Here is a 24337-nt window from a genome sequence, read left to right as displayed (position 1 = left end):
TGAGGACCCCAAGCAGCAGTCCCAGAAGATTCTCTGTTGCCACTCATTAAGTAGAAAGTACATTTGCTGCAGACAGCGACCTTAATCCCTCAAGGACACAAGGTCTGTTTGGAGAAAGGGAGGCCAGGACTCCTCATTAAGGTTGTCACTGAAATTTCTTATTCAGGCTCCATCTCCATATATGGAGCCAAAGAGAATTAAAATTTTTTAAATCTTTTCATTTTAATATTTCTAATAAAATACAAGCTAATTGTGAGCTCCTTAAAGACAGGTTTTTTATAATCATTGGTATGGATCTTTTCTTGTTGTTACAGAAGGTCTTTGATTGCATGGAGCTCCTCCAAAATCTTTGTCCCCCTTCCAGCATGACTCCCTGTTCTCATTAAAGTTTCTTTTGAAAGGTCTTCATTCAGTTCAGATAGCCCATATTGAGTGCTTACCCTGACTTCTTTGACTCCAGAGCCAGACTATGGTGAATTAGAATCCTGACCCTACGATGTGTGTGACCTTGAGCAAAGTCCTGTGACCTCTTCACTTCTCAGTCTTCTCTCTCTTAAATGGAGATAATACAGCAGTTGTGTTCTTACTGTCATCAGGAGGATTCAACGAGATAATTGCATGTAAAGCACATGCTTGGCATGGAGGAGCTCCAAAAATGTTGGCTAATAAAACTGTTATTCTTTTTTTTTTTTATGTTATTTATTTAGTTTGAGGCAGAGAAAGCAGTGGGGGAGGGGCAGAGAGAGAGGGAGAGAGAGAATCCCAAGCAGGCTCTACACTGTCAGAGCAGAGCTCGACGAGGCTCAAACTCATGAACCATGAGATCACGACCTGAGCCAAAATCAAGAGTCACTCGCCTAACCGACTGAGCTACCCAGGCGCCCCTTAACTGTTATTCTTAATCACACTCAACCTAATATCCTCATTGCTAGACTTAAGGCTGATACAAAGGTGAATGAGACAGATCCGTGCCTTCAAGGAACTTGCTATTGATTAGGAATAGCAATTCTCTGTTTAGCAAACATTGGTTGAGTACTTTGCAGGATGTCAGGTACTGTTGCAGGCATTAGGGACATACTGTGTCCTCTGCCCAACAGGGACCACAATGAACAGATCTCATGGCCCTTCTGTTCGAATGGCTGCACGCGCAGAAAACTGTATACAGTGTAGGATGTGCTGTAAGTAGTGTATGAATGATACTCACAAATGTTTCCTCAGATCAGTCCTCTTCTGGCACAGGAACCTGCAGTTAGTGGGTCCTTCAGTGTCTGTTTGGTGAAACAAGTCATCAAAAGCACAGTGAAGGAAAGAGTTTGATGGACACTGATGCCAAGAGCAGGTTTAGAGAAGGCTGTAAGGTTGCTGCCCCCTACCCCCCGCCATGAAAGGTCAGAAGTACCTCCATTTTATTTCAGTGGCTTTGGCTGGGATACAGGTATAGCTCAATACGGTGCTGTCTGCTAAGTTGAGAAACCGCCTTTTGCAGCAAACTCTTAAATCACTAGCATGTTCCAGCTTGCCGGTGCAGTCGTGGGTTGAACTCAGGATCTGAATCACCTGCAAGGCATCAGCACACCCAGGTGCAGACAGGAAATACCATCTGGTGTCTTCTCACCCACAACCAGATCAAGTCAACACCTCAGCCTGGTTTTTGGCATGAGCCAGTTCCCAGAAAGTTAGAATTGGGCCTGGGATTTATGGACACGGGCCAGACTCCTAATTGGAAGAAAACAAAGTTTTCATGATTCTGAATCTGTGCCTGATGGGACATTTACATAAATCCTTTTTACCTTAGTTTCCGTCTCCTCAGTTTACAGGTAGTCTTTGGGGCTGTTAACTACTCCTCTGTAAAGGGCTCTGAAGTCTTTTAGGAGAAAGTTACTCCACAGATATCTGAATAGGAAATTTTATATTTCTTCACACACAAATGGGTACACATGCATGTATACATACACCTACAGTTATTATAGAAGATTTGAAAATTGCAGAAAAGAATAAGGAAGATGAAAAGCTACTGTTGTGCCATACACATAAACATGGTGATGCTTTTAAGTAATTTCCAGTCTTTTTTTAATTAAAAGAATTTTTTAACATGTATTTATTTTTGAGAGACAGAGCGAGACAGGGCACAAGTGGGGGAGGGGCAGAGAGAGGGGGGTACACAGAATCCAAAGCAGGCTCCAGGCTCCGAGCTGTCAGCACAGAGCCCGACGCGGGGCTCGAACTCACAGACCGCGAGATCATGACCTGAGCCCAAGTCGGCTGCTTAACCGTCCAGTCTTTTTTTTTTTTTAATTTATTTACTTATTTATTTTGAGAGAGAGAGAGAGCAAGCATGAGTGGGGGAGGGGCAGAAAGAGAGGGAGAGAGAGAATCCAAAGCAGGCTCCAAGCTGTCAGCACAGAGTCCGACACAGGGTTCCATCCCACGAACCTCCATGAGATCATGACCTGAGCCCAAATCAAGAGTGGGACGCTTACCTGACTGAGCTACCCAGGCGCCCCTTCCAGTCTTTTTTTATGCATAGACAGTAGATAGATGGGCAGGCAGAGTTTTGAGCACGTATATAGTTTTTGATTCTGGGTTTTTTACTTAACGTTATAGAACAAGATTTTCCTTGTGGCACTGAAAACTCTTTACTGGCTTCCTTTTCAGTGTCTGCAAATGCTGTGATCGTTAAGCGATTACCAAGGATGGAGCTCAGAGCTATACACGCTACTGAAAGCGGGCGCCCTAGTAGGGTCTTTAATTCCTGGTGGCCTTTGTCTGAATCCTTTCTGCCCCAGCGCACCAGGGGGATGGCGGTAGGGAAGGCACATGCACTTGCAGTTCAGATAGGACCCCGGGTAATCCAACCCCCCACCTCCACCCCAGCTTTGAGTACTGCCGGTCTGAGTTCTCTGCTGCTCTTCACTGTCCCCTGCTCAGCTACGAGAGAAGCAAGCCTATGTGGAGAAGGTTGAGAAGCTCCAGCAGGCCCTGAGCCAGCTGCAGTCTGCGTGTGAGAAGCGAGAGCAGATGGAGCGGAGACTGCGGACCTGGCTGGAGAGAGAGCTGGATGCGCTGAGAACGCAGCAGGTGAGGCTGAGAACCCAGCAGGTGAGGCTGAGAACCCAGCAGGTGAGGCTGAGAACCCAGCAGGTGGGGCCGGGGCCACACATCCACCCAGCACCTGTTCTGCAGCCAGCACCTGCTGTGGTTCAGGCTGTGCACTACGCCTTGGTGAATGAGAACTCCATCCCCAGCGAGCCAACGTAGCAGCCAGCGGAGGGACCAGGCAGTCCGTGCATTGCAGTGACGAAAGAGAGAAAGTGGTGGCCACCGGGGGCGCAGGGCACAGCGGAATGTGGCTGTAGACAGCCTCACAGAGGGGGACCCTTGAGTTGGACTTGGAAGAGATGAGTTTGTTGGACATTCCGGGGAAAGAACATCAGAGATAGGAGGAGGATTTTGCGTAAGGGAGAGAGGTACGAAACAGCGGGGTGAGTTCCGGACGGCTGGGTACAGCTAGCTGGGGGAGAATGCAGCGAGGTGGCTTGTGAGGGGGCATTTGGTCAGGTTGAGAGATTGTACTTTTTCCTGTAGTCAGCAGAGAACCAGTGACTGGAGTGTGTTTAAGGCAGAGAGGAACATGGTACAAGACTGGAGAAAGAGCCCTCTGGGAGGGTCTGGAGGGGTGAATGTTGAAGTTAAGGGAGCCAGGCTATGGGTGGGACTCTAAGGGGGAGTCAGTAAGAGGGTGAAATTAGTAGGGCGTGATCACCGGTGAGTGTTGAGAGGTAAAAGAGAGGAAGGATTCAGGACTATCACTAGACTATAATATTGGCCATAAGCTCCTAGTTTTGCCTTTCCTTCTTTCTGCCAATAACAGCTGTCCATATGACTTTGCTGTTAATAGCTTAGAGTACAATGCACCAGCCTAGGGCCCGTGTGTGCCTCAGCAAGGGGAAAAGTCATGCCGGAAAGTTCTGCAGCTGGGCCGGGCTCCATTACACGCTGGTCAAAGGCCCCGGGCTCCAGAGAGAGCCTGGGCTTGTGTGTCCTCAGCCGGTGGGCTGAGCCCTCTCTGCAGCTGGTGAAGGGTGTGTTCTAAGTTGGGAACCAGGGAAACACTAGACAGGGCTCCATGGAATTATCTACTGGATAGAGCATAGTGGTTGTGGTTGGAATACTTGAAAACACTTGAAAGCATCTGTTCGGTCCAGCTCAGCTCTTTCCCATGGCAGGCGCACACATTTCCCTCTGGGTGTGTGTACTTGGCCAGGGAAGGAGGTGTTAGTGAGATTGCCCAGAAAATTAAGGAACCCACCCAGCCTCCCGCCATCTTGGCTCAGTTGATGGCTCATAGGAAGGGTGAGTCTGTCTCTGGACTTCACATCCATCTAACCTGAGCCATATTCCCTGGTTCTTAAGGTCCACCCTTCAGTTCTTCTCAGTTACTGAGATCTTAACCTCCCCACACTGCGGGCAGGCTTCTCTGGTGCCTGGTACTGTGCTGGCACCCGGTGGATACTTACGAGCTTTTGGCTGACAAAAAGGGCACGTCTCAATACTCAGCGCAAAAAAGAAGTTTCTTTTTCAGTTAATGTGCCACCCACACCCTACAGTTAGATTCCTTATCCTTGGATCTTCTATTTTGAGTGCTGTGAAAGCAGACTCAACTCCATTATCTTTGTTATTATAAGTACTCTCTCTCCACCTTGGAGGGTAAAATAGTACTTAGCATCATTTGAGGCTGAGACGAGGTAAAGGAGAAATGAAGGTAAGAGGAAGGGAAAGGAACATTTTTAAGAATTCACAATTTTATCTTTCTTGCAAAGAGCTCAAAATAATTTTCACGTCTTGTTACCACAGCAGTCCTATGAGATAAAAGAGAGAAGGTGGGGTGGGGGGGGATGCTCTTGAAGAGGAAAATTAGGCACAGGGCAGTTAAGAGGCCAGCCCAAGGTCATTAGCTAATTAGGACATTCCTCCCAGGTGAAAACACGAAGGACAAAGGATTGTATGTGTATTGTTCACTGTGGTATCCCCAAGCAGAGGGTACGTGTTCAGTAAATATTTGTGGACTAGTGAGTGGGCAGCAGAAGCTGGCCCACCTGACCCTCCACCCGTTTTTCTGGTCAGGATATGTACCCATTAGACCGTGCTATCTCTGTGTTCTTGAACATTGAATTCATGCATTTATTTAGATAACTCTTAATGACCTGAATGAAGGGCCCTGGGAAGAGGTGCTGTGATCTCATGGGAGGTCAGAAGGATGTTGCAGAAATAAGCCAGCTGCAGTGACGTCAACAAGGGATTTAGAAAATGACAAGCAGAGATAGCAGCTTAGCCAGGCTGTGGGATATTGTTCTTAGAGAGTTTCTAACAGCAGGGGAGCCTCTCATCTCGATGGATGGGTTCATTTGTCCCCCTGCTTGAGGCTGGTGCCTGGCCAGAGGTGGGGGGGCGGGGGGGGGTCAGCGGCTTCCTGTACAGGTTGATGAGGACAGTTACGTGCTTTCTGCTCCATTCTTGCCTAACCGTTGGTTGCTGGCAAGCAACCACCAGATTCTAGAATATTTGTAATTATAGCTTTGAAAAACTGACTAGAAACATATGGGTTCTAGAAAGCCCCTGGGCCCACTTGCTGTCACCTCTGTGGTAGGATTGTGACTGCAGCTCGAGTGCGAGCTGTTGCTCTGGGTAATGGGTGTGCCTCAGGGTAAAGTGTTCAGGTACCCCTCACCTTGCAACCAGCCCTGCCATTTACAGTTTGTGATCGCTGGAAAACACGAGGGCAGTGTGTGTCCCAGGACGTAGAATAACTGGGGCGAAATTCTCTCCTGAAGGCAGAACTTCCTCAAAACCCCGCCGTCCTGGAAGTCGTGCTGTTCAGAGGAAATAGTATCCCTGAGTCAAAAGGGGGGGGGGGGGGGAATCTGAAATGTCAGTATCCTCGGCTCGTGACCACCGCTTTACTTCCTATCTTCCAGACACAGATGAAAAGAAAGGGCTGACAAGCTCGACTTGCATTGGAGGTTTCTGGTAGCACTTTACTTTGGCTGGCCCTTTCAGATTCATTAAGTGCTTTCATATGCACTATCTTATTTGATTCTGAGGCCCCTCTGTGGCGCAAGCACTCCTTGCTCTGGGTCCCAGATGGGAAGTGTGGGGGGACGTGTACCTCAGGGCATCTGGCTCCCCCTTCCTTTGCCTTTACATCTTATGTCCCAGCCTCCAGGGGCAACAGACAGGGGGAACCACTTCCTTGGCCCCCAGGGAAAATGCCCTAGCCCAGCAGGCCAAGCCCTAGTTCCTGTTTTCGCTTTTGGGATAAATGAACGGCAGGACGCCGGACAAGCCGCTTGTAGTCGTGCGGAGCTGTGTGGCCAGACAGTCCCCCCGGTGCGACCCTCCTCCTGAGTAGCTGAGGGATAACCGAACAGTTCATTTCGCCTCTCAGAGGCCTCGTTCTGTCATCTCTAACACTGGGAGGATGTTGTGTCCCAGGCTCTTCCGTGAGAGTGCAATGAGATGGAGACTTTGGGAGGTGAGGCGGCCTGGCGGTGGGAGCTGTCGAGTCTGGGTTACCCGCGCCTGAGAGGCAGCAGAGAGCGTGAGGGCGGCGTGGGAACGTGCCGCGGGATCGGCGCGAAGCGTGCGCGCTGCGCACCGTGTGCACGGTCTGGCCCTTTTCTGGATCCGGGTGTTCTTTCTCCTGCTTCTGCAGAAACATGGGAACGGCCAGCCAGCCAGCGTGCCGGAGTATAATGCCCCAGCCCTCATGGAACTTGTGAGGGAGAAGGAGGAGCGGATCCTGGCCCTGGAGGCCGACATGACCAAGTGGGAACAGAAGTATCTGGAGGAGAGTACCATCCGCCACTTCGCCATGAATGCCGCAGCCACTGCCGCGGCTGAGAGGTGAGGCCGGCCTGCGGTGCGGCCGGGGGACTCGTTCACGCACTGCAAGGACATCCACGCAGCGGAGAACTCTGTGGGCCTCCAGCGGGGTGTGGCGAAAGGGTATTTGAGACTGTTCTCTAACAGGGGGCGTGTTTCACGGACCCACCGTCGGGCTCTGTGCTGGCAGCTCGGAGCCTGCTTGGGAGTCTCTCTTTCTCCCACTCTTTGTGCCCCTCTCCTGTTCATACGCTCACTCGCTCTCGAAACAAATAACCGTTTTTAAAAAATTAGCTCAGGATGCTCTATAATTCCCGAAGGATTTCTGTTGAACCGTCAGCTTGTCTGTATGAGCAGGGGCTCACCTGTGCATGTGGGAGCCCAGACCTGAGTGGCCGTGCATCCCACCACCAGCCAGGGCCCCCACTGCGTCCCCACCCCTCCCCCGCCAGTTTTTTGTGGGCCCGTAGATGCTGTGGGCGTTTAATTCAGAGTCATTTGGGATTTTTCCACGTTTAGGGTCAACATATATGGAAGAGATCCTCAAATCGCAAAGGAGCACCCATAGAACTGGACTTTTATACAGGCTGTTGTTATACCGTCTGGGAGGGTGGGATCTGAACCAGGTGAGGAGTAAAGACTCGGGATGCAACCCGATCATCTGGTCAGTCCCACATTTGGGGGGATGTGCTATTTCTTAAACGAGAAAGAGAAGGCCTGTCAGGGTGGAGGGCATATGGGGGTGCTCTGTAAGGTCTCATAACTCATGTAGAGAAGACCCCTCCCCAGCACCCCAGATGTTACCTCCAGGGACTTGGAGAGAGAGCAGTGCCACCCACAAGGACACAGGTGCCTTCACTGGGTGCCACACACTGGTACCTGGGGAGACCTGCAGACCCGTGTGGAAAATGACTACCGGGGATCATTTTCTAGGGCTCACGTGTTACCTACGTATGTCTGTGCCATGAGGGAAAAGAGCCCACCTAAGCCCCTCTGAGTGAGACTTGGGAGTGGGAATAGACCAGCGCGAGGCACGTCGTGTGACGGAGCCCGAGTCGCGGCCCGAGACCTGGAAGAATCTGCAGCCTCCGGTTCAGTCCTCGTGCCCATGGGTGAGAACCACGAAGCCTTGATTTTTACATAGTTGAGAGGCTTTTACGTTCAGCCTTTCGTGTTCTGAGGCAATGCTGAGTCACCTCTGTATCTGGAGGAAGAACACAGACCGTCGTTAAGCGACAGGGGGATTTGGCCTTCTCTGCCAGATTTGGGCTAACGCACAGCTGTCAGTGATTGCCCTGGGAGTCGTTCACGCCGTGTCGTTTTGACGGAGAGCACGCTGCGTAGGCAGGACACCCACATTCAAGGCTTCTGCCTCGACTGCTGCCCGTAGGTGTGATTCTGCCTAAGCCTTTCCAAGAGTCCTTACTTCATTCAAAACTCACCCGATTCCCGAAAGGGAAATTATAATTCTTGGCTACTTTCGAGCAGAGAGCCACAGCACATTCTGCTGGCTGAGGACACCAAAGCCCCACAGCAGGGCACGCGTGCTACCTTGTGGGTCCATGTTGTCTCCACTCCTGCTGTTTTATGAGGTTAGATGTGTGTGTGTGTGGGATCCTGGGCCCTAAGAGGACAAGTGTAACTGGGATGTCAAATCAGAAGCGCCCTGTGGTGGGTACCAGAGGGGGACCTTTGGGGGGGGTGGTGTCGGACCAGAGTCCAGCTTCAGCCACTCACCTGTGCTAGGCCCTGCCTTACTCGTCATCGTCCGGGCCAGAGAAATTGGTCTGTTGCCCTCAAAGAACGGGAGTCCCGTGGGGTTTGCCAGCCCCGCCGCTGTCTTCTGCCCTGTTTGGAGTCTCATATGGTCAGGTGAATCAAAGCTCCTTCCACCATCCCTCCATTCCCCCCTTCTTTGCTGCCAGAGGTGTGTATTTACTGAGTATCTACTAATTCTGTGGAAATTACCTTCCCTTTCCCCACCACTCCCTCCCACGGCCTTGGGGAAAGTCAGTTCAGAGGAGGTCAGGTAGTCACTCCAGTCTTGATGTTCTTTTCAAGGAAAACCTTTGTAATTTTGCACTGCTTTCCTCTTGATAGAAAGGGAGAAAAGGAAAATGAATTTTTGAGGAAGGCCAAAATTCTGAGCTCTCGTCTTGATGCTGAATGGCTGCCTGTGAACCGGTAAAAATGACCAGCCGCTGGTTTTGTAACTTGCCAGCCTCTGATGCGTGCTTCACATTTATAAAGCAGTGAATTTCTAAAAATTTATTTTTGTATACCAAGTGATTTTGCCATCTTGGTGCATTTTGGCACCAATGATCAGAATTTTGAGAGGTTGGGCCTTTTTATGGTTTTGAAGCTTTTTACAGATTTCAATGCAACAAAATATTTTTTCGAGAGCCTTGTAGTGTGTTTACACTTTCTAACTTGTTTTGATCTAATTGTTCTTGCTGTCCTTACTTGACAGTATAAACACAAATGTTTTAATTTGTCTCTGGCTCTGTATGAATTTGCCCAAAGCCACTCGGCTGGAAATGTTTCCTCGCCACCAATTTCTGTGTTGATGACTTTTGTGCACTCCAGGGTGAATCCATAACCTGCAGAATTGGCCTCAAAATTCTGCCCATGTGACGACACAGCAGAAACCCCCGCCCATCAACCCCTGGTGCTCCAGAGCCCTTCTTCCCAAGTGCTCTTTTGCCTGTCAGTTTGTTTAAAGCTTTTGCTTATTTTCTGTGTTAGTTGGCCCTGTGGTTGTTTTCAGCCACATTTCGCACAAATGCCACACGCTGTCATGTTTATATTCATTGGTTTATATTCTCTTCATGCCTTTTTGCTGGGGCCTTCTTCACAAAGACGCGGAAGCTTTGGTGGTGTCGAGTGGTAGCTAAGGGCATGGAGGGAACCATCGGGATTTGAATCCGGCTCCACCTTCGCTGAGTGTTCTCACAAAGTCACCTAACCTATTTGTTCACCTGTAAAAGGACACAGTCATGCCAACTGCACAGGTTGCTATAAGGACCATGTGAGAGGCCGTGTGCAGCGTGCCTTACCCCGTCCCTGGCAGAAAGGAAATGCTCATCCGTTGATAGCTGTCATCACAGAGCTGAAAGAAGGCGTTCTCGTGGCTGTTCTTGAGTGTTCTCAGAACACTCAGAACACTCTCAGAAAAGAGCTGTTCAGATTTTAAATATGACTGTGGCATTGGAACATGAAGCTAAAGAGATGTGAAATCTTCGGCTAGATCCTTTCTTATCAATGTAACATTCACTGATCAGAGACATTACTACACCTTTCGGTCTGAGATATACTTAGATGACTTTCAGGTGGCTCAGTTATCTTTTTCTTAAATGTTCATTTATTTTAAGAAAGAGTGCAAGTGGCAGAGGGGCAGAGAGAGAGGGAGACAGAGGATCCGAAGCGGGCCCTGTGCTGACAGCAGAGAGCCTGATGTGGGGCTCGAACTCACAAACCGTGAGATCATGACCTGAGCTGAAGTTGGGCGCTCAACTGACTGAGCCACCTAGGTGCCCCATCGGTTATCTTTTTACTGATCATGGTTAATTAGGAGTAATAAATTACCAAAACCAGTGACAGGAAGAGTGATCTTTGACCAGTTGTTTTCAGACAGATGCCTGCTTCCAGCATTTTCATTCACCTTGTCTGTCCCTCCCCTTGCTCACCTTTTTTTTTTTTTTTTAAATGTTTATTTGTTTTTGAGAGAGAGAGAGACACAGAGTGTGAGTGGGGGAGGGGGAGGGTCAGAGAGAGAGAGGGAGACACAGAATCCGAAGTAGGCTCCAGGCTCGGAGCTTGTCAGCACAGAGCCTGACACGGGGCTCGAGCTCACCGACTGCGAGATCGTGACCTGAGCCAAAGTCAGCCACTGAACCGACTGAGCCACCCAGGTGCCCCGCCCTCGCTCACCTTCTTAATTGGACTTTCTGAGGACAGGCGTGTGCCTTTTCATCCTCTGCCCTGCTCCCCAGCATGGCTGTCACACTGAACGGACCTGAATCCTAGGCAGAGGCTCAGAAAACTAGAAGTGAGCTAGCCTGCAAGCGTGAAGGAAGATTCCAGCTGAGCCTCACCATCCGGGAGGACCAGCATCTGTTTCATGTCTTTGCTGAGTCTCCTTCTTACTGTAAAATACGGAAATCACTGCTGGGTGGGGGAGAAATGGAAATAAAACTTTGCCTGTGATTGAGAATGGGTAAGTATGGAAGAGAATAAACGGAGATACACCAGTACAGTAACAACAGCACCCGATGTCTGGGGTCCACAGCATGCCATATAGCTTAATGCACAATGCCGTTAGTAGAAGGGGCAGGGAGTTTTGATTTGTGGACTTGCTTTCGTTTTCCCTGGACACTGTCTTCATCTGTCGGGTTTAGGGGGAGCATTGGCCAGGGTTTAGGAGAGGACTTAGGTGAAGGAGTTTGTGGAGAGAGACCTTCGTGTGGTGCCCTCGGGCGCCTCCCCGGGGGCACCTGCCTCACTCTCTGTGTGTGTCCTGTGTTCCCAGGGACACCACGATCATCAACCACTCGAGGAACGGCAGCTACGGCGAGAGCTCGCTGGAGGTGCACATCTGGCAGGAGGAGGAGGACGTGGCACAGGCCACCAGGAGGTGTCAGGACATGGAGTACACGTAAGGGACAGCCCTGTGCCTGGCCGTGCCACCGGGCTCCCCTGTGGCCACTCTCCTCAAGGTCCCCACCGGGCCCACCGGCCCCTCCCTGTTCTGAACAGCTGACAGGCCCAGTCACGAGCCGAGTCACGAAGAGACATCAAGCATTTTCTGACTCTCAGTTCTGGCCATGAGGGGAGAAAATAGCCTTTTCCCAGAAAACCTGTCCATCTTTTCTTTTCGTTCCTCAGAAAATGGGGAAATTGACTTTAGTGGAACGCCCACCCCGGGTAAGGCTTCAGGGTTTCCGAATTTCCGTGCTGCCCCACCCGCCCCTGCCACCGGGACCCAAGACCCTCTGACTTGGTCCCTGAGCACACCTTGGCCTTGGGGGGGGGGGGGGGGGGGAAGGGGTCCCTGCTGGGAGGCCACAGCCATTCTGCCCGTCTGTCCTCGGATCCCAGGAGGGCGCAGAGTCCCCTGAGAGGCCAGAGAAGGTGCACCCTCTGATCTACCACGAAAGGCCCATCTTCTACCATTTGCAGATTGTAAGTGCCGGAGACTCACCACGCACTTAGCTCTTCGTCCCTGGGTTACAGTTCGAGTCCCTGGGGCAGCCTGAGAGAAATGTTTCAAATTCTTCCAGCCAAATAGCTTTCGATTATGACTGTTTGGTTTGGTTTTGTTGTACAGTATTAAAAATCTCCATGCCAAAATCATAGAGAAGGACGCCATGATTAAGGTCCTTCAGCAGCGATCCCGTAAAGATGCCGGGAAGACGGACTCCTCGAGCCTGCGGCCTGCCCGCTCCGTGCCGTCCATTGCTGCGGCCACCGGGATACACTCCCGCCAGACTTCCCTCACCAGCGGCCAGTTGGCCGAGGAGAAGAAGGAGGAGAAGACCTGGAAGGGGAGCATAGGTGAGCCCCATGCCTCCTTCGGGCCAGGGTCGGAAAAGCAGGAGCTGCAGAAATGTGGCGAGGGTACCGCATCCGGAGGAAAGGGTCCTGACCCTTTTGTGGCACGCTGCCTCTGCCCCTCATGGGACACAGAAATGTCAGCGAGTATCTCTGAGTCTGTTTATCCGTGTGTGAACTGGGGAGGATAACCACTCCTACTTGCTTGGAGAAATTAAATGAGCTATGTGGAAACAAAGCTGTCCTCCAGGGGTAGCATTTAGCCATGGGTGGATTCACGTCCTGATTGTCATCATTATTGCTGAAAGTTGAAGTGACCCCTTACAACACAACACGTTCCAATGGGAAAAGCCCGGGGCCGTCGGGCCTTGAGGTTGGCTCCACCTCTGCTCCTGCGTCTGGGAAACCAAGGCCATGTCTGCCCTGCTTTGTGCCGTGCGGCTGAGGTGAGGGCCGGATGGGGGGAGAAGGGGGAGACGGTGCTGTGGAACGGTGCTCTCGAGCGTACGGGGTGGGTGGTGGTAGTTTTCGTGGTGCTGTGGTTGCACGGGCACAATTTCGGGGCGAGTTCTCCAGATGTGGTCTTAGCCACAGCAGGGTTCCTAGGGTGAGGGCAGGCCTGCTGACTGAGGTAGCTGAGGCTGGAGAGGAAGCAGCAGCACCCCCAGACACCCGTCCTCCTCGCTCCTCCCTGGCGCCCCGGCAGCTCCCAGGGTCTGGCCCTTTGGTGCCTTTCCCTGGGTCCCGGTGTGTTTTGTTTATCTGTGGAGGTGAGAGCCACTTTCCCTCAGCATGGAACCCCAGAGGACCCTGGCTGCTTTGTGCCAAGGGGAGAGCTTCCAGGGTGGGCCTGACAGAGTCGGGGGATCAAAGGTGCCCAGTCAGAGTCTCTGTTTGAAGTCTTTCCACAAGGCAGTTCAGCGGCCCCTGCCCTCCAAGGAAATGTACTTCAGAGAGGACGTGTGGACAGCAGCTAGGATCACCAAAGACCCTCCCGAGGACACGTAGCTCCCTACCCCAGTTACAGAGCCTGGGGGCAGTGCTCGGTCAGGTCTGGTGAAGGAGTCTGAGGTGGGCTCGGCCGTGATGGAGCCCTTGCTGGCACAGGCAGTTGGTGGCATCCAGCCAGGCAGGCGTTTCCCTGGTGTCTGTGCCTGTGGCCGCTGGCATTTGGCAAGCCTAAACCGGGCCCGGGAGCCTGAGGACCCGGCCCGCAGGACGAGTTGCTGTGTTCTCCGCACGGGTATTCTTCCTCATTGTTGTGATTGGGGGGTCACATCACAGGAAAACAGAAGGGGCCTCTCGGAAGGGCTGGGCAGGGGCACGCATTCACAGTTCCCAAAATGTTTCTGCCGTCTCTTGCCCCGTGGGCTCTGGAAGCAGGTGGAGGTGACGGCGTCTACCTTCCTGCAGGCTCGGGACTCCCCAGCGGGGTGACTGGCGAGCGACTCGGTTCCACCAGAACGTCCCCCATCGGACTGTGGAGGTTCGACAGGCAGGGTGATGAGCGGGGGGGAATGCACGTTGGACTTGAAGTCAGGTCCAGCTGCACTTGAGTCCCGTTTCTGCTACTTCTTAGCCATGGAGGTGTTAATTTCTCCGAGCTCCTGTGTCCTTTTCTGTAAAACAGAAGAAAACAGCAGGACCTGTGTCAGAGGAGCGCTGTAAGATAAAAAGTGAGCTGATGGCGTGTGAAGCACCTAGCCGAAGATGCTTGTCCCTCAGAATACAGTCCAGGGACCAGCAGCGGCCGCTGGTCCCGTCTCTGAGGGGCTCCTCGGGGAAGCAGAATCCAGGCCCCGCCCACTGAACCAAATCTTAATCTTAACAATGTATCCAAGTATTTGCCGTGCACGTTGCATTTGGAGAAGCACCGCTGTGGGCAAACTGAATTGCCCTGCGTTGTGTTATGAGGGACACCTTGACATAGCCCTGGCGAACAGATCCTTGAGTGTGCTCACCGCCTTTTCTATGGGCTAGTGTTGTGGAGTGCCGGCACATTCCTGAATGTGTGCTGTATTTCACCGTTGAGGAACACAAAGGTTTTCTCTTGGCCGGCACGTCCCCTTTCCACCCCAGCCTGCTGTTGGGACAGAGAGGAGGAAGAGGGCTACGTGGCCCTGTCCAGGGGCGCCTGGGTGGCTCAGTCAGTTAAGCGGCCGACTTCGGCTCAGGTCATGATCTCACGGTTCGTGGGTTCGAGCCCCGTGTCGGGTTCTGTGCTGACAGCGCAGAGCCAGGAGCTCACTCTGGATTCTGTGTCTCCCTCTCTCTCTGCGCCTCCCCTGCTTGTGTTCTGTCTCTCTCTCTCAAAAATAAATAAAAAATAAACTTTAAGTGGCTCTGTCCAGAAGCCTAGCTGGCTTCCCGCTTCCTGGGGGCCGTGGCTGTCCCCTCACTGCAAGGGATCGCCTCTGGGGAGTAATGTGCACAAGTGTTGCCCTGACTGGGAAGCATGTTTGTTTTTGAACCTGGGCCTGCCGGGGGCCACCAAGAGTGGGGCGGTGTTGTGGACCGCTCAACAGAGTGCGGGTCACCGGGACCATGTGTCAGATCAAAGGAGCCTTCAGTGTTTCCTCAGCACACACCTGCTGCTCAAGGAGAGCCCTCCTGGGCCTGTTATAGCTTCGTTCTAGAAAGCCTTCCAGGAATGCCCCTGTCCCTCAAAACTGGCTATTAGGCAACTCTTTTTCTTCTTTATTTAAAAAATTTTAATTTTCTTTTTTTTTTTATTTTAAGATTATGTTGGGCATAATTTTGTCCTGCTGTTCATCATATTAACATCATAAGCAGTTTACTTAACAACTTCTCTCCTCCCCCAAAAAACCTGTATAGTTTTAGAGAAGGGAGTAGTTTTTTTAATCTTTTTATTTTTTTAATTTTCTCAGCACTTGTCATTTGATCAAGCACATAAGAAGTGCTTATAAATGCATTTGGTAAATGAGTAAGTGAATGAAGGAAGCAGTCCTCAGTCAAGAAGGAAATCATGTCCAAGACTTGGGGGGGTTTTTTTTGTTTGTTTTTGTTTAAAGAATGGGATTGAGGGGCGCTTGGGTGGCTCAGTAGGTTAAGTGGCCGACTTCGGCTCAGGTCATGATCTCGTGGCTCGTGGGTTCGAGCCCCGTGTCGAACTCTGTGCTGACAGCTCAGAGCCTGGAGCCTACTCTGGATTCTGTGTTTCCCTCTCTCTCTGCCCCTGTTCTGCTTGTGCTCTCTCTCTCAAAAATAAATAAACAACAACACCAAAAACAACGAAAAGAAAAGAAAAGAATGGCATTGAAAAAGCTGTGTTTGCGCCCTCAGGGCTGCTGCTGGGGAAGGACCACCCTGAGCACACTTCAACGGCCTCCACCGCAGCGCTGTCCCCCGCAGCCTCCACCGCCTCGGCCAGCAGCGCCCACGCTAAGACAGGCAGCAAGGACAGCAGCACCCAGACGGACAAGAGCGCCGAACTCTTCTGGCCCAGCATGGCCTCTCTGCCCAACCGTGGCAGGCTGAGCGTCACCCCTTCCAACAGCCCGGTCCTGAAACACCCGGTGGCCAAAGGACCTACAGAGAAACCAGGTAGGAAGTTCGTAGCTCCGCTTATCCTTAGACAAGCCCACAACTCTGTCCTGAGAGGGAGCCAGCCTTTGGTTGGGAGCTAGGGAGGGAGCAGGGCTCTCATCGGCTCTCGCTCTCTGGGGTTTGTGAATGATTATGCTTACCCTCATGCACTTTATTCTTACAGGAATGAAATGTGTGTAGATGCTTTTAATTTATTACCATTTACATGAGTGCACAACTTGAATGTACCCTTTTAACACACGCTTGTGATCAGTCCTTTCCCAGAGGGGTGAAAATGGACCCACTGCGGGGTGTGAGGGAATTAGTTCCCCAAAGCCTGTTTGGGAGCTAGCCAGGCACCCGGTACATAGATGTTGCCTTCGAGAGGTTTACTCTTCAGGGATTCAAGGTTGGGGTACTCTCCTGACTGAAGGAGAAGGCAAATTTAACTGCAGTTCAGGTCGACTTCTGGCCCATCACTCAGGCCAGCACTAATGAGGTGCTTTAAAATAAAAGCCTGCGTGGGGTGGGCTGGCCCTGAGTCCAGAGGCGTCCTGGCAAAGACCAGACGTGCCTTTGGACCAATCTCAGTCATGGGCATAGTCCTCTTGCGTTCTTTGGAGAGCGTGGGGCTCTCAGGGGCATAAAGTAACCATATCCTCCATGGGGCTGCTTTCTTTGCATCCTCCAAAATAGGCGGGTAAACACAGCATTGTCATTTTTCGAACATTCAGTTCTCAAGACGTACTTTTCCAGGGAAGGCAAGGAGCATGTGAAAGGACCTGGCTTGTAGGTGCAGCACTTGGTGGTTTTGCATAGAGTGGGGGGAGAGCACCGTGGGGGCTCCGGGCACACAGCCCCACGCCCGCTTCACCCACTTACCCCTTCCCATCAACACCCTGGCTCTGAGACTTGCATCTGAATCCCAGGACCCATCATTCTGCTTTTCTCCACTAGGGGCCGGGTTCTGTGGCCTCACCTACATACGCTGGTGCTGAGTGTGGGTATTGGTAATGCTTTCATTTTAGAAAGAGCCGGCCTGGCCCGGCCCCTCTGCAGGGCAGGCTGCTGATGTCCCCTTCTGTTTGGCAGAGAACCCTCCTGGCCACGGGAAGTCCCCCGACCACAAAGGCCGCGTCAGCAGCTTGCTCCACAAGCCCGAGTTCCCTGACGGAGAGATGATGGAAGTCCTCATCTAACACTGGCGTCCCTGCGGAATTCTGTAGTGGGACCTTGACGAATGAGGAACGTGGCCGAGAGGGAGGAGACAGATCAAGAAAGTTGTGGATGGGAAACCAGGAATGATTTGAACTGATAAAGATTTTAAATTTAGTGAGGACACTTTTTATAAATGTTAAAAAAAAAATTCAGAAGACCTACGTGAAGACACTCGTATGGATTTGTATTGCCTATGGTGGAAGAGAGAAGACACGTGTAGGTCTGGAAACAAGGAAGTCACAGGAAGTGGGATTTTCATTGTATAGAAAATGTATCTCTGGGGGGGGGGGTCTGTGTTCACCTGCTCTTTGGTTATAAACATATAAACCTGAACGTGGATCTTCCTTGAAACAGCCCCATTCTCCTTGCCTCTTAGCATGTTTGTTTTTATTAAGAAGAACCTCCTAGAAGTCTCAGAGAGCCCATCTCGGCATAATGTAACGTCACCTGCGCCATCCAGGGTGTCCTGTGAATGTGTGCGGGTGTGGCAGTGAGAAGTGTCCTTGGGTGGAGGGAATTAAGAAGGCGGTTCTCACCTAACTATCTGCTTGGTTTGGGTTTTCAGGAGATTCTGGGGCTTCTTAGCTTTTCTGGATTCTGTTTTGTAAAACTAGAAAACAGGATGGGAGCATTATGATTTTGGTGCTCAAACTCCCCTAACTGCTCTGAGTTCATCTCTTCCTCCGCTTCATTCTCTTTCACTTTACTCTGCTTTTCATTCACTTTTTTTTTTCTTGTTAGTAAGACACAGCAGAATTCCTTAGGTCTGGGATTTACGAGAGCAGCGTCATGATCTCTGTTTAATAGTGACCAGTGGGACAGAGTCGTATGCTGGCTGCCTGGCTGCTTTCTCCACTCTGGAGTCTTTGGGCTGCAGCCCTTAATCTCACTGTGACTGTGAACTACGTAAGTTTTGATGAGGTGCAAGATCCCATGGTCCTTGTGACAAATCGCATTCAGCTCGAGGCCCTGGCTTTTCTCTCTCACATCAGCTCCCTTGCATAGACCTTGCCGTCTCCACCCCGTTGCTCTGTTGGGCTAAGACTTTTCAGGACTGCCCTCCAGGAAATGGAGGACTCTTGACTTGGTGGCATCCAGAGTCTCACCAGGCAGCTTGTCCCACTTTCTAGAATTTGTGGCTCGTGCACATACTCCCCATCGTCTCCACCCTCTCGCACCCTTCTGGTCGCTGTTGACGAGCACGTAGATTTCTGTGGTGACACGTCAGTGAAAACATGGAAGACGTTCTCTGTCGTGAGCTTGCTTTGTAACCAAACCGGCCAGTATATCTACGGTGCGGTCACGTTTTTCGAGGCTTCCTCCTGGGACAAGTTGACCAAAGTAAGACGGAAGCACCATGTTGAAGAGCCGGGAGTGGGCAAGGTGGTGAGCCTCTGACCCCTGTGTGTGCTGGCATGCCTAAGAGGTGCTGGGCAGGAAAGACGAGAAGCTGATCAGGCTGTCAGATGCTCTTGCGGGGTCCTGATATTTTTCTCCCTCCAGATCAGCTGGATCCTTGTATCCCAGGTCCTTCCCCTTGTGCTCGCTTCAGGGAAGGAAGAAAAAGGGCATGGGTCTGAGGCTTTCTCAAGTCCCACCTGAACGGAGCCCTGAAGACCACACTCCTCAGGGAGTTTTGCTTGGCTGGCTTATTTTAGAGCTGGTCTTTCAAGTGCAAGGTGGGTGGTGTCGTAGCCTCCCCAGATTGAAATGGCGGAAGGAGGACCCAGGTGCGGACTGGAGAGGGGGAGGGAGGAAATCTGTGGCCTCGGCCAGAGGGGGCGTAGTGAGTGTGACATTGCAGCACTGACTCTTCCTGAGCTCTGCTCTGTGCTGGGCTCTGGGCGCTGGGTGCTTCCTGCCTCTTGCCTCCTCCTCCTCCTCCTCCTCCTCCTCCTCCTCCTCGAGTCCCGTCCGCCCCGGGAAGCCAGAGCGGTTCTGGGGGCCGAGCAGCCTGCCTAATGCCCCAGGCTTGTGCGAGTGTGGATGCGGGCGGGGATGGGGCACAGGAGGCACCGTCCCAGTCTTTGCTCCCCATCACTTTTTACCGGTGGTGAAGCTTAGGTGATGGCAGCTGTTTCTCTTAAGGATATTTTGAGCCCCGATGAATGTTGGGAATGGACTGGGCATGAAAGAGTCTGGAGATAAGAGGGCGAGTCTTCTCTGCCAGCCTCCACTACCCACACCTGGGCCACCCCAAACTTGGGCTGTCTCCCCTAGACATGGGTAAAAGTGAGAGCCACAGCCTCAGTCTCCCCAAGCCCCATCTTTCTGTTGCAACACACCCTTCGGCACCTGCGGGCACCAGTCTCGCTTGCCCAGATCCAGAGTGTTAATTGTCTAATACAAACGCAAACAACATCACTGGTTTTTTTTCAGCGTGCTGTGGTCTCCGTCAGTCTTATTTCTTCCAACTCGCTAAGACTCCTCCGTAAGAAAAGGAATCTCTAGCTTTCAGATGTGGGGCTTTTTTCTTTTCTGGGAGATTTCCTGCCCCATCAGGGCCCCCTGATGCTGGCTTTTTATGTTTGCAGCTTTCTCGAAGCCTTGCTTGCACATAGGAGAAAGGGATTGCAAATACTGAGCCCCTGCTCTGCGTTCTGCAGTTTACCATCCTTTATCTCGTTTGATTTTCAGAAAAATAATGCCAGCTCTGTTTTTTAGTGCTGACTATATGCAGGCAGGGTGGTAAGTACCTTTGAACGAGTCTCTGAGCCACCCGGAGAGCCAAGGCTAGTTTCTCCTTATTTCACAGAGGAGGAAACCAGGGCTCGGGGAGGTTCAGTCCCTCCCCAAAGCCTCACAGTAGTGGCGTCTGAACCAAAGGCCTGAGAGAGGAGCCGTGCTCCATCACAGGCTGGACTGGGAGTTTTGCTTGGCTGGGTGGTAGCCATCTTTCATGTCGTGCCTTGGCCCGCTCTGCCTCGTCTGTGACGTGCGCGTGCACACACACACACGCACACACGCACCGCTACACCTGCCACACCTCTTGGGAGCTAAGAAATAGGACTAGAAGCTCAGAACTCCTAGAATTGCCCATAAACACGAGGTACAGAGGGAAGCCCTCATGTTCTATCCCGTGCAAGTTTACAGAATCCATCTAAAAACGCTTGGCACGTTGTCCAGAGGCCTGGACTTCCCAGTGGTGTCTGATTATGGAACTCACGAGTCCTGTCCCGGGGGAGGGTAAAGGCTTTGGCTTTGTGTGAAGACATGCCAGAGTAATTCTGCTTCCTCCTGGAATGGGTTGTCTAGCAGTTTCTGCGTGCTGACCAGGGTATCATATGGAAGAGGTGTTGTTGGGAATCCAGCAACTCATTCCAGAGCAAGTGCATTAGTATTTTCTTCCCTTGGCTTTTCTTCTGCCTCCCAGAGATTGGTTGCCAGTGACTGTTGAATTTGGCCCGTTCCAGCCAGACCTGCAGGACAAGGCCGCCGGGTCTCACGCAGGGCTTTGGTCAGAGGGCAGAGAGCAGTGGGGCCGTGCCCTCTTCAGTCCTGCAGGGTAGCTCTTGGGAACGCATCGAGCACTTGACTGCACAGGGCTCGGGTTAGATACCGAAAAAAGGCATGTTTTCCAAAACCAAAGTCCTGCTCCAGTCTGCACTTGGAGTCGGGGTGCATGCTTCTGTGTGCTGCTGCAAATGAACTTGTACTCCTGAGCGAAGGAGTTCCGTGGCCGTGGTAAGTGGGAACCTGCAGATATTCCTAAATGGTAAAGCCATCGCCGAGCCAGAGAGTATCCAGCCCACAGTTGGCTTCCTCAAGCCGGAGGCAGCCATGGTAGATGCTTTATAAATATTGCTTTTCTTTTCTTCTTTCTTGCTAATTAATCGATGTGTTTAAAATGTCTTTATTCAATGTGAGGTTCGTTTCATCAGCTTGCCTCTGATGCGTGGTTCCATAGGAGATGGGTGGAGTAATTAAGAAGCTTCCAGAAGCTGAGCAACTGGGAGCATGTAAAGGTCAGCATTTCAGTAAACAGATTTCTTCTGGAACTAATGAGCAACTTTCGCTCTTCCTTTTAAGTAGTATATCCTTTTCTTGCTTAGTAATTTAATGATATACGAAGACCTGTGTATATGTCAGTGCGAACATATGAGGGATGAGTACAAGGTTGTGCGTCGGGTTTCCTTTCTTAAAATCCGGAAGATCCAAATGTTTCATGTCACCCCTTCCTCAAACGGTGACCCTGGGGGGGCCTGTACCGATCACCGCCCCGCTGCTCGAGTGGAAACAGTTTGCGAACGCCTCTGTTAGAGCGGCCTTTGGGGCCTAGCACGTTCCTTTAATTATCCTTCCAGAGGAGAAATCTTCATCCTTTGAGGATGGATTTAAGTGTGGAAATAATCCCAGTTGAATAAATAAAGATGGGTGATTAAGGCCACAGCATTTAAAAAGGAAATCCCAAAAATGTTCCTTGGAGTGAGTCTTTGGACTCCTAGCGCCTCTCCAAGTGGCCTCTTCTGAGGAGGACGGTAGTCATCAGTACGTGTAACCTCTGGTGGGTTTGCTTTTAAAAATCTTTTCTCTTGCCATGCCTTGTTATGCGTTCACATCTTTGCATACACGCAGACGGAAGTGCATATTCCTTAGTGTTCTGTAAAGCCCGTGTATACTTAAGTGCATGTTATTGTCGTGTTAAGCAATGACTGGGGTGTTTCTTTGTCATAAAACTTTGCTTCCTCACAGAATTAAACTCCTGCTCTCAATATAAGGAGGTACATACACAGCATTTTCTTGTATCAGCTCCCAAACTGTTGCTGCCCCAAATTACATGTGATTTTCGCCTAGGATTCTGTTTGCATCTAGACACCTGCAAGTATTTATTACTAACCAGAATGTGAGCACGTTTATCCACAGTGGTTTTCTTTGGATTAAGGTGTTTTCCCCTTCGGTGGAGGGACAGTGGGGCCCCCTCCTCAAGGGGGCACTGGCAGGATCTGTGTGAAATTCTGTGAAACGAGGGCAGGCACGCGCACCGACCTTAGCCAAAACTGGGACGGCCCTAGGGCCGCCACCCTCTCCGCCAGCCACGTACGTGGTTGCTGTGCTTGGTGGCAGAGTGCTCTGTTCCCTCCAGCGGACTCTAGTGTGACATCTTGGCACCTCACTGGTCTATATTGAAGGGGGGGGGGAGGGTACGCAGAGCTGCCCAGCCAGGGGGGTCTGTGTACGGGGGTGGGGGGGGGAATCCAAGAACGCAGTGTGTCCCCCACAGCAAACGTTGACACTGTTGGTCAGCCAAAGATTTTCCTCTTCTTTGCTGCTTAAACTTGTGCCTTAATATTGTATATAATAAAGGGATAAAATGGCTCTTCTTTCCCTGGCGCTTGCTCTTTTCTTTCCCAAAAGACTCATGTACTTGTTGACTTTAATGCCATTTCTCTGCTCGGAGGCAGCGTCACCTGCTGTTTTGCTTCCAGAGGCATCCAGTGCCCCCCCTCGTGGGCCTCGTGCCTCCACAGACACCCGCTCTTGACTCTGAGAAGGAAATGAGTCATCCAGACCATTGGAGCTTGCCGTCCGCCCACTCCCAGCTCCTCCAGACAAACCAGGAAAGGGGAAATGCAGGGAGGCTGGGCCCGGAGAGGCAGTGTGACTTTGATCACATCTGAGTGTCCTCCCCTGGGGATCCTGGGTTCCGAGTCTGTCGGCGACCACGGTCACTCGGAAAATTAACCCAGACGGCTAAGTCTGGGATGGAGTCGGATGCGTCTTTGCACCTCACGACGGATCTGCCTTGTTTGGGTCTTGGGGTCACAGGAAACGCAAGGGGTCATATGGTGACCTGGTGCCATCCAGGTGGGAGTCAGAGCGGCTGAGGCAGGAGAACTGAGCAAGTGCTGTGAGAGTCCCCACAAGAAGCCCCCTCCCAAGGAGAGAGTGACTCTGGGGACGCTGATCCCGAGGACCTCTCCTCTGCTTGTCCTCTGGTCATGCCTCTGCTGGGGAGCCTCTCTCCTCACCCACCCTGGGCCCTCGCATGGGAGGAACTTCCTGGAAGTGAGCTCAGAGAGGGCAAGGGATGCACCTCTAGTTCCCCAGTGATGGCTGGTATGACTGAACGTGCATCACCTCCTCGGTCCCCACAACAGCCTGATTATCTCCACTTGAAAGACGAGGAAACACGGGGCGCCTGGGTGGCTCAGTCAGTTAAGCGTCCGACTTCAGCCAGGTCACAATCTTGCGGTCCGTGAGTTCGAGCCCCGCATCGGGCTCCGGGCTGACGGCTCGGAGCCTGGAGCCTGCTTCCGATTCTGTGTCTGCCTCTCTCTCTGCCCCTCCCCCGTTCATGCTCTGTCTCTCTCTGTCCCAAAAATAAATAAAAAAACGTTGAAAAACAATTAAAAAAAAGAAAGACGAGGAAACAGACTGAACCTTGAACAAGTAACGTGCAGAAGATGGCAGAGAGGGACTTGAACCCAGGTCCGCCTGACACAGAGTCCGCGCGCTTGCGGTAAAAGGGGGAGGGGGGTAGGTGAGGGGAGGCGGGAGGGCTCACACACACCCCCATTGGCTTGGGGTCTTCCCTGCCCTTCAGAGGGGTTCCCTGCAGGGCCCCCAGATCTCTGCACACACGAGGATAGAAACCGTGTAGCCAAGAGGATAAACTTCGCAGCCCTGCAGCCCCCGTGTGCCTGGGAGGACAGCCTGACGACTGCACCTGATTTGGGGCTCAGATTAAGGACCCTTCGAAGCCCGCAGCCACCTCCGCCATCTCCCCGCCCTGGGCAAGTGCCGGCAGCTCACGCGAGGCCCCCCGAAGCTCTGGCCTTTCTCGGCCGCTTGTACACCGCAGGAGAGACCCCTCCACCCGCCAGTTCTATGTGGCTGCCCCACGCACCGTGGTGCCCTGAAGGAACGTCGCCCCTGTCCCGAGATCCCGGGCTGGGGCCTCCACACACGGGTGGCAGGGGAACGGTGCCTTTTAGATCGTCCAGGCTCATCACAATCAGGAGTTGGCCCCCAATGAGAAATGAATCAGGAACCCTGAAATTCCTTTCTTAAAAAAAGAGTCTGTAATGATGAAATAAAGGGAGCTTTCTATCATTAAACAGTGCTGCTGTTTTGTTGTTTCTGTCACCGTTTTATCAAGCTTAACCGTGTGTTCCCGCCAGGTAGATGTCCGATACCGTGC

General features: G+C 51.8%; 1 protein-coding gene across 13 annotated transcripts in view; it reads left to right on the top strand.

The window, feature by feature from the left end:
* The window catches only part of AMOTL1 (angiomotin like 1), a 160771-nt gene extending 138259 nt beyond the window's left edge, over nucleotides 1-22512 (top strand). For all 13 annotated transcript variants that reach the window (XM_058687429.1, XM_058687427.1, XM_058687426.1 and 10 more), the window contains 6 exons: nucleotides 2929-3078; nucleotides 6713-6903; nucleotides 11411-11536; nucleotides 12209-12435; nucleotides 15736-15996; nucleotides 17071-22512. In XM_058687429.1, coding sequence (XP_058543412.1) covers nucleotides 2929-3078; nucleotides 6713-6903; nucleotides 11411-11536; nucleotides 12209-12435; nucleotides 15736-15996; nucleotides 17071-17177 — 1062 coding nt within the window. In that variant the 3' untranslated portion in view covers nucleotides 17178-22512. The remainder of the gene's footprint in view (nucleotides 1-2928; nucleotides 3079-6712; nucleotides 6904-11410; nucleotides 11537-12208; nucleotides 12436-15735; nucleotides 15997-17070) is intronic.
* Nucleotides 22513-24337: the final 1825 nt, after the last annotated feature.

This window comes from Neofelis nebulosa, chromosome 10, assembly GCF_028018385.1.
Source record: "Neofelis nebulosa isolate mNeoNeb1 chromosome 10, mNeoNeb1.pri, whole genome shotgun sequence".
Taxonomy (NCBI): Eukaryota; Metazoa; Chordata; class Mammalia; order Carnivora; family Felidae; genus Neofelis; species Neofelis nebulosa.
The sequence above is the reverse complement of the archived record's forward strand: the minus strand, read 5'-3'. Positions and strand labels throughout refer to the sequence as shown.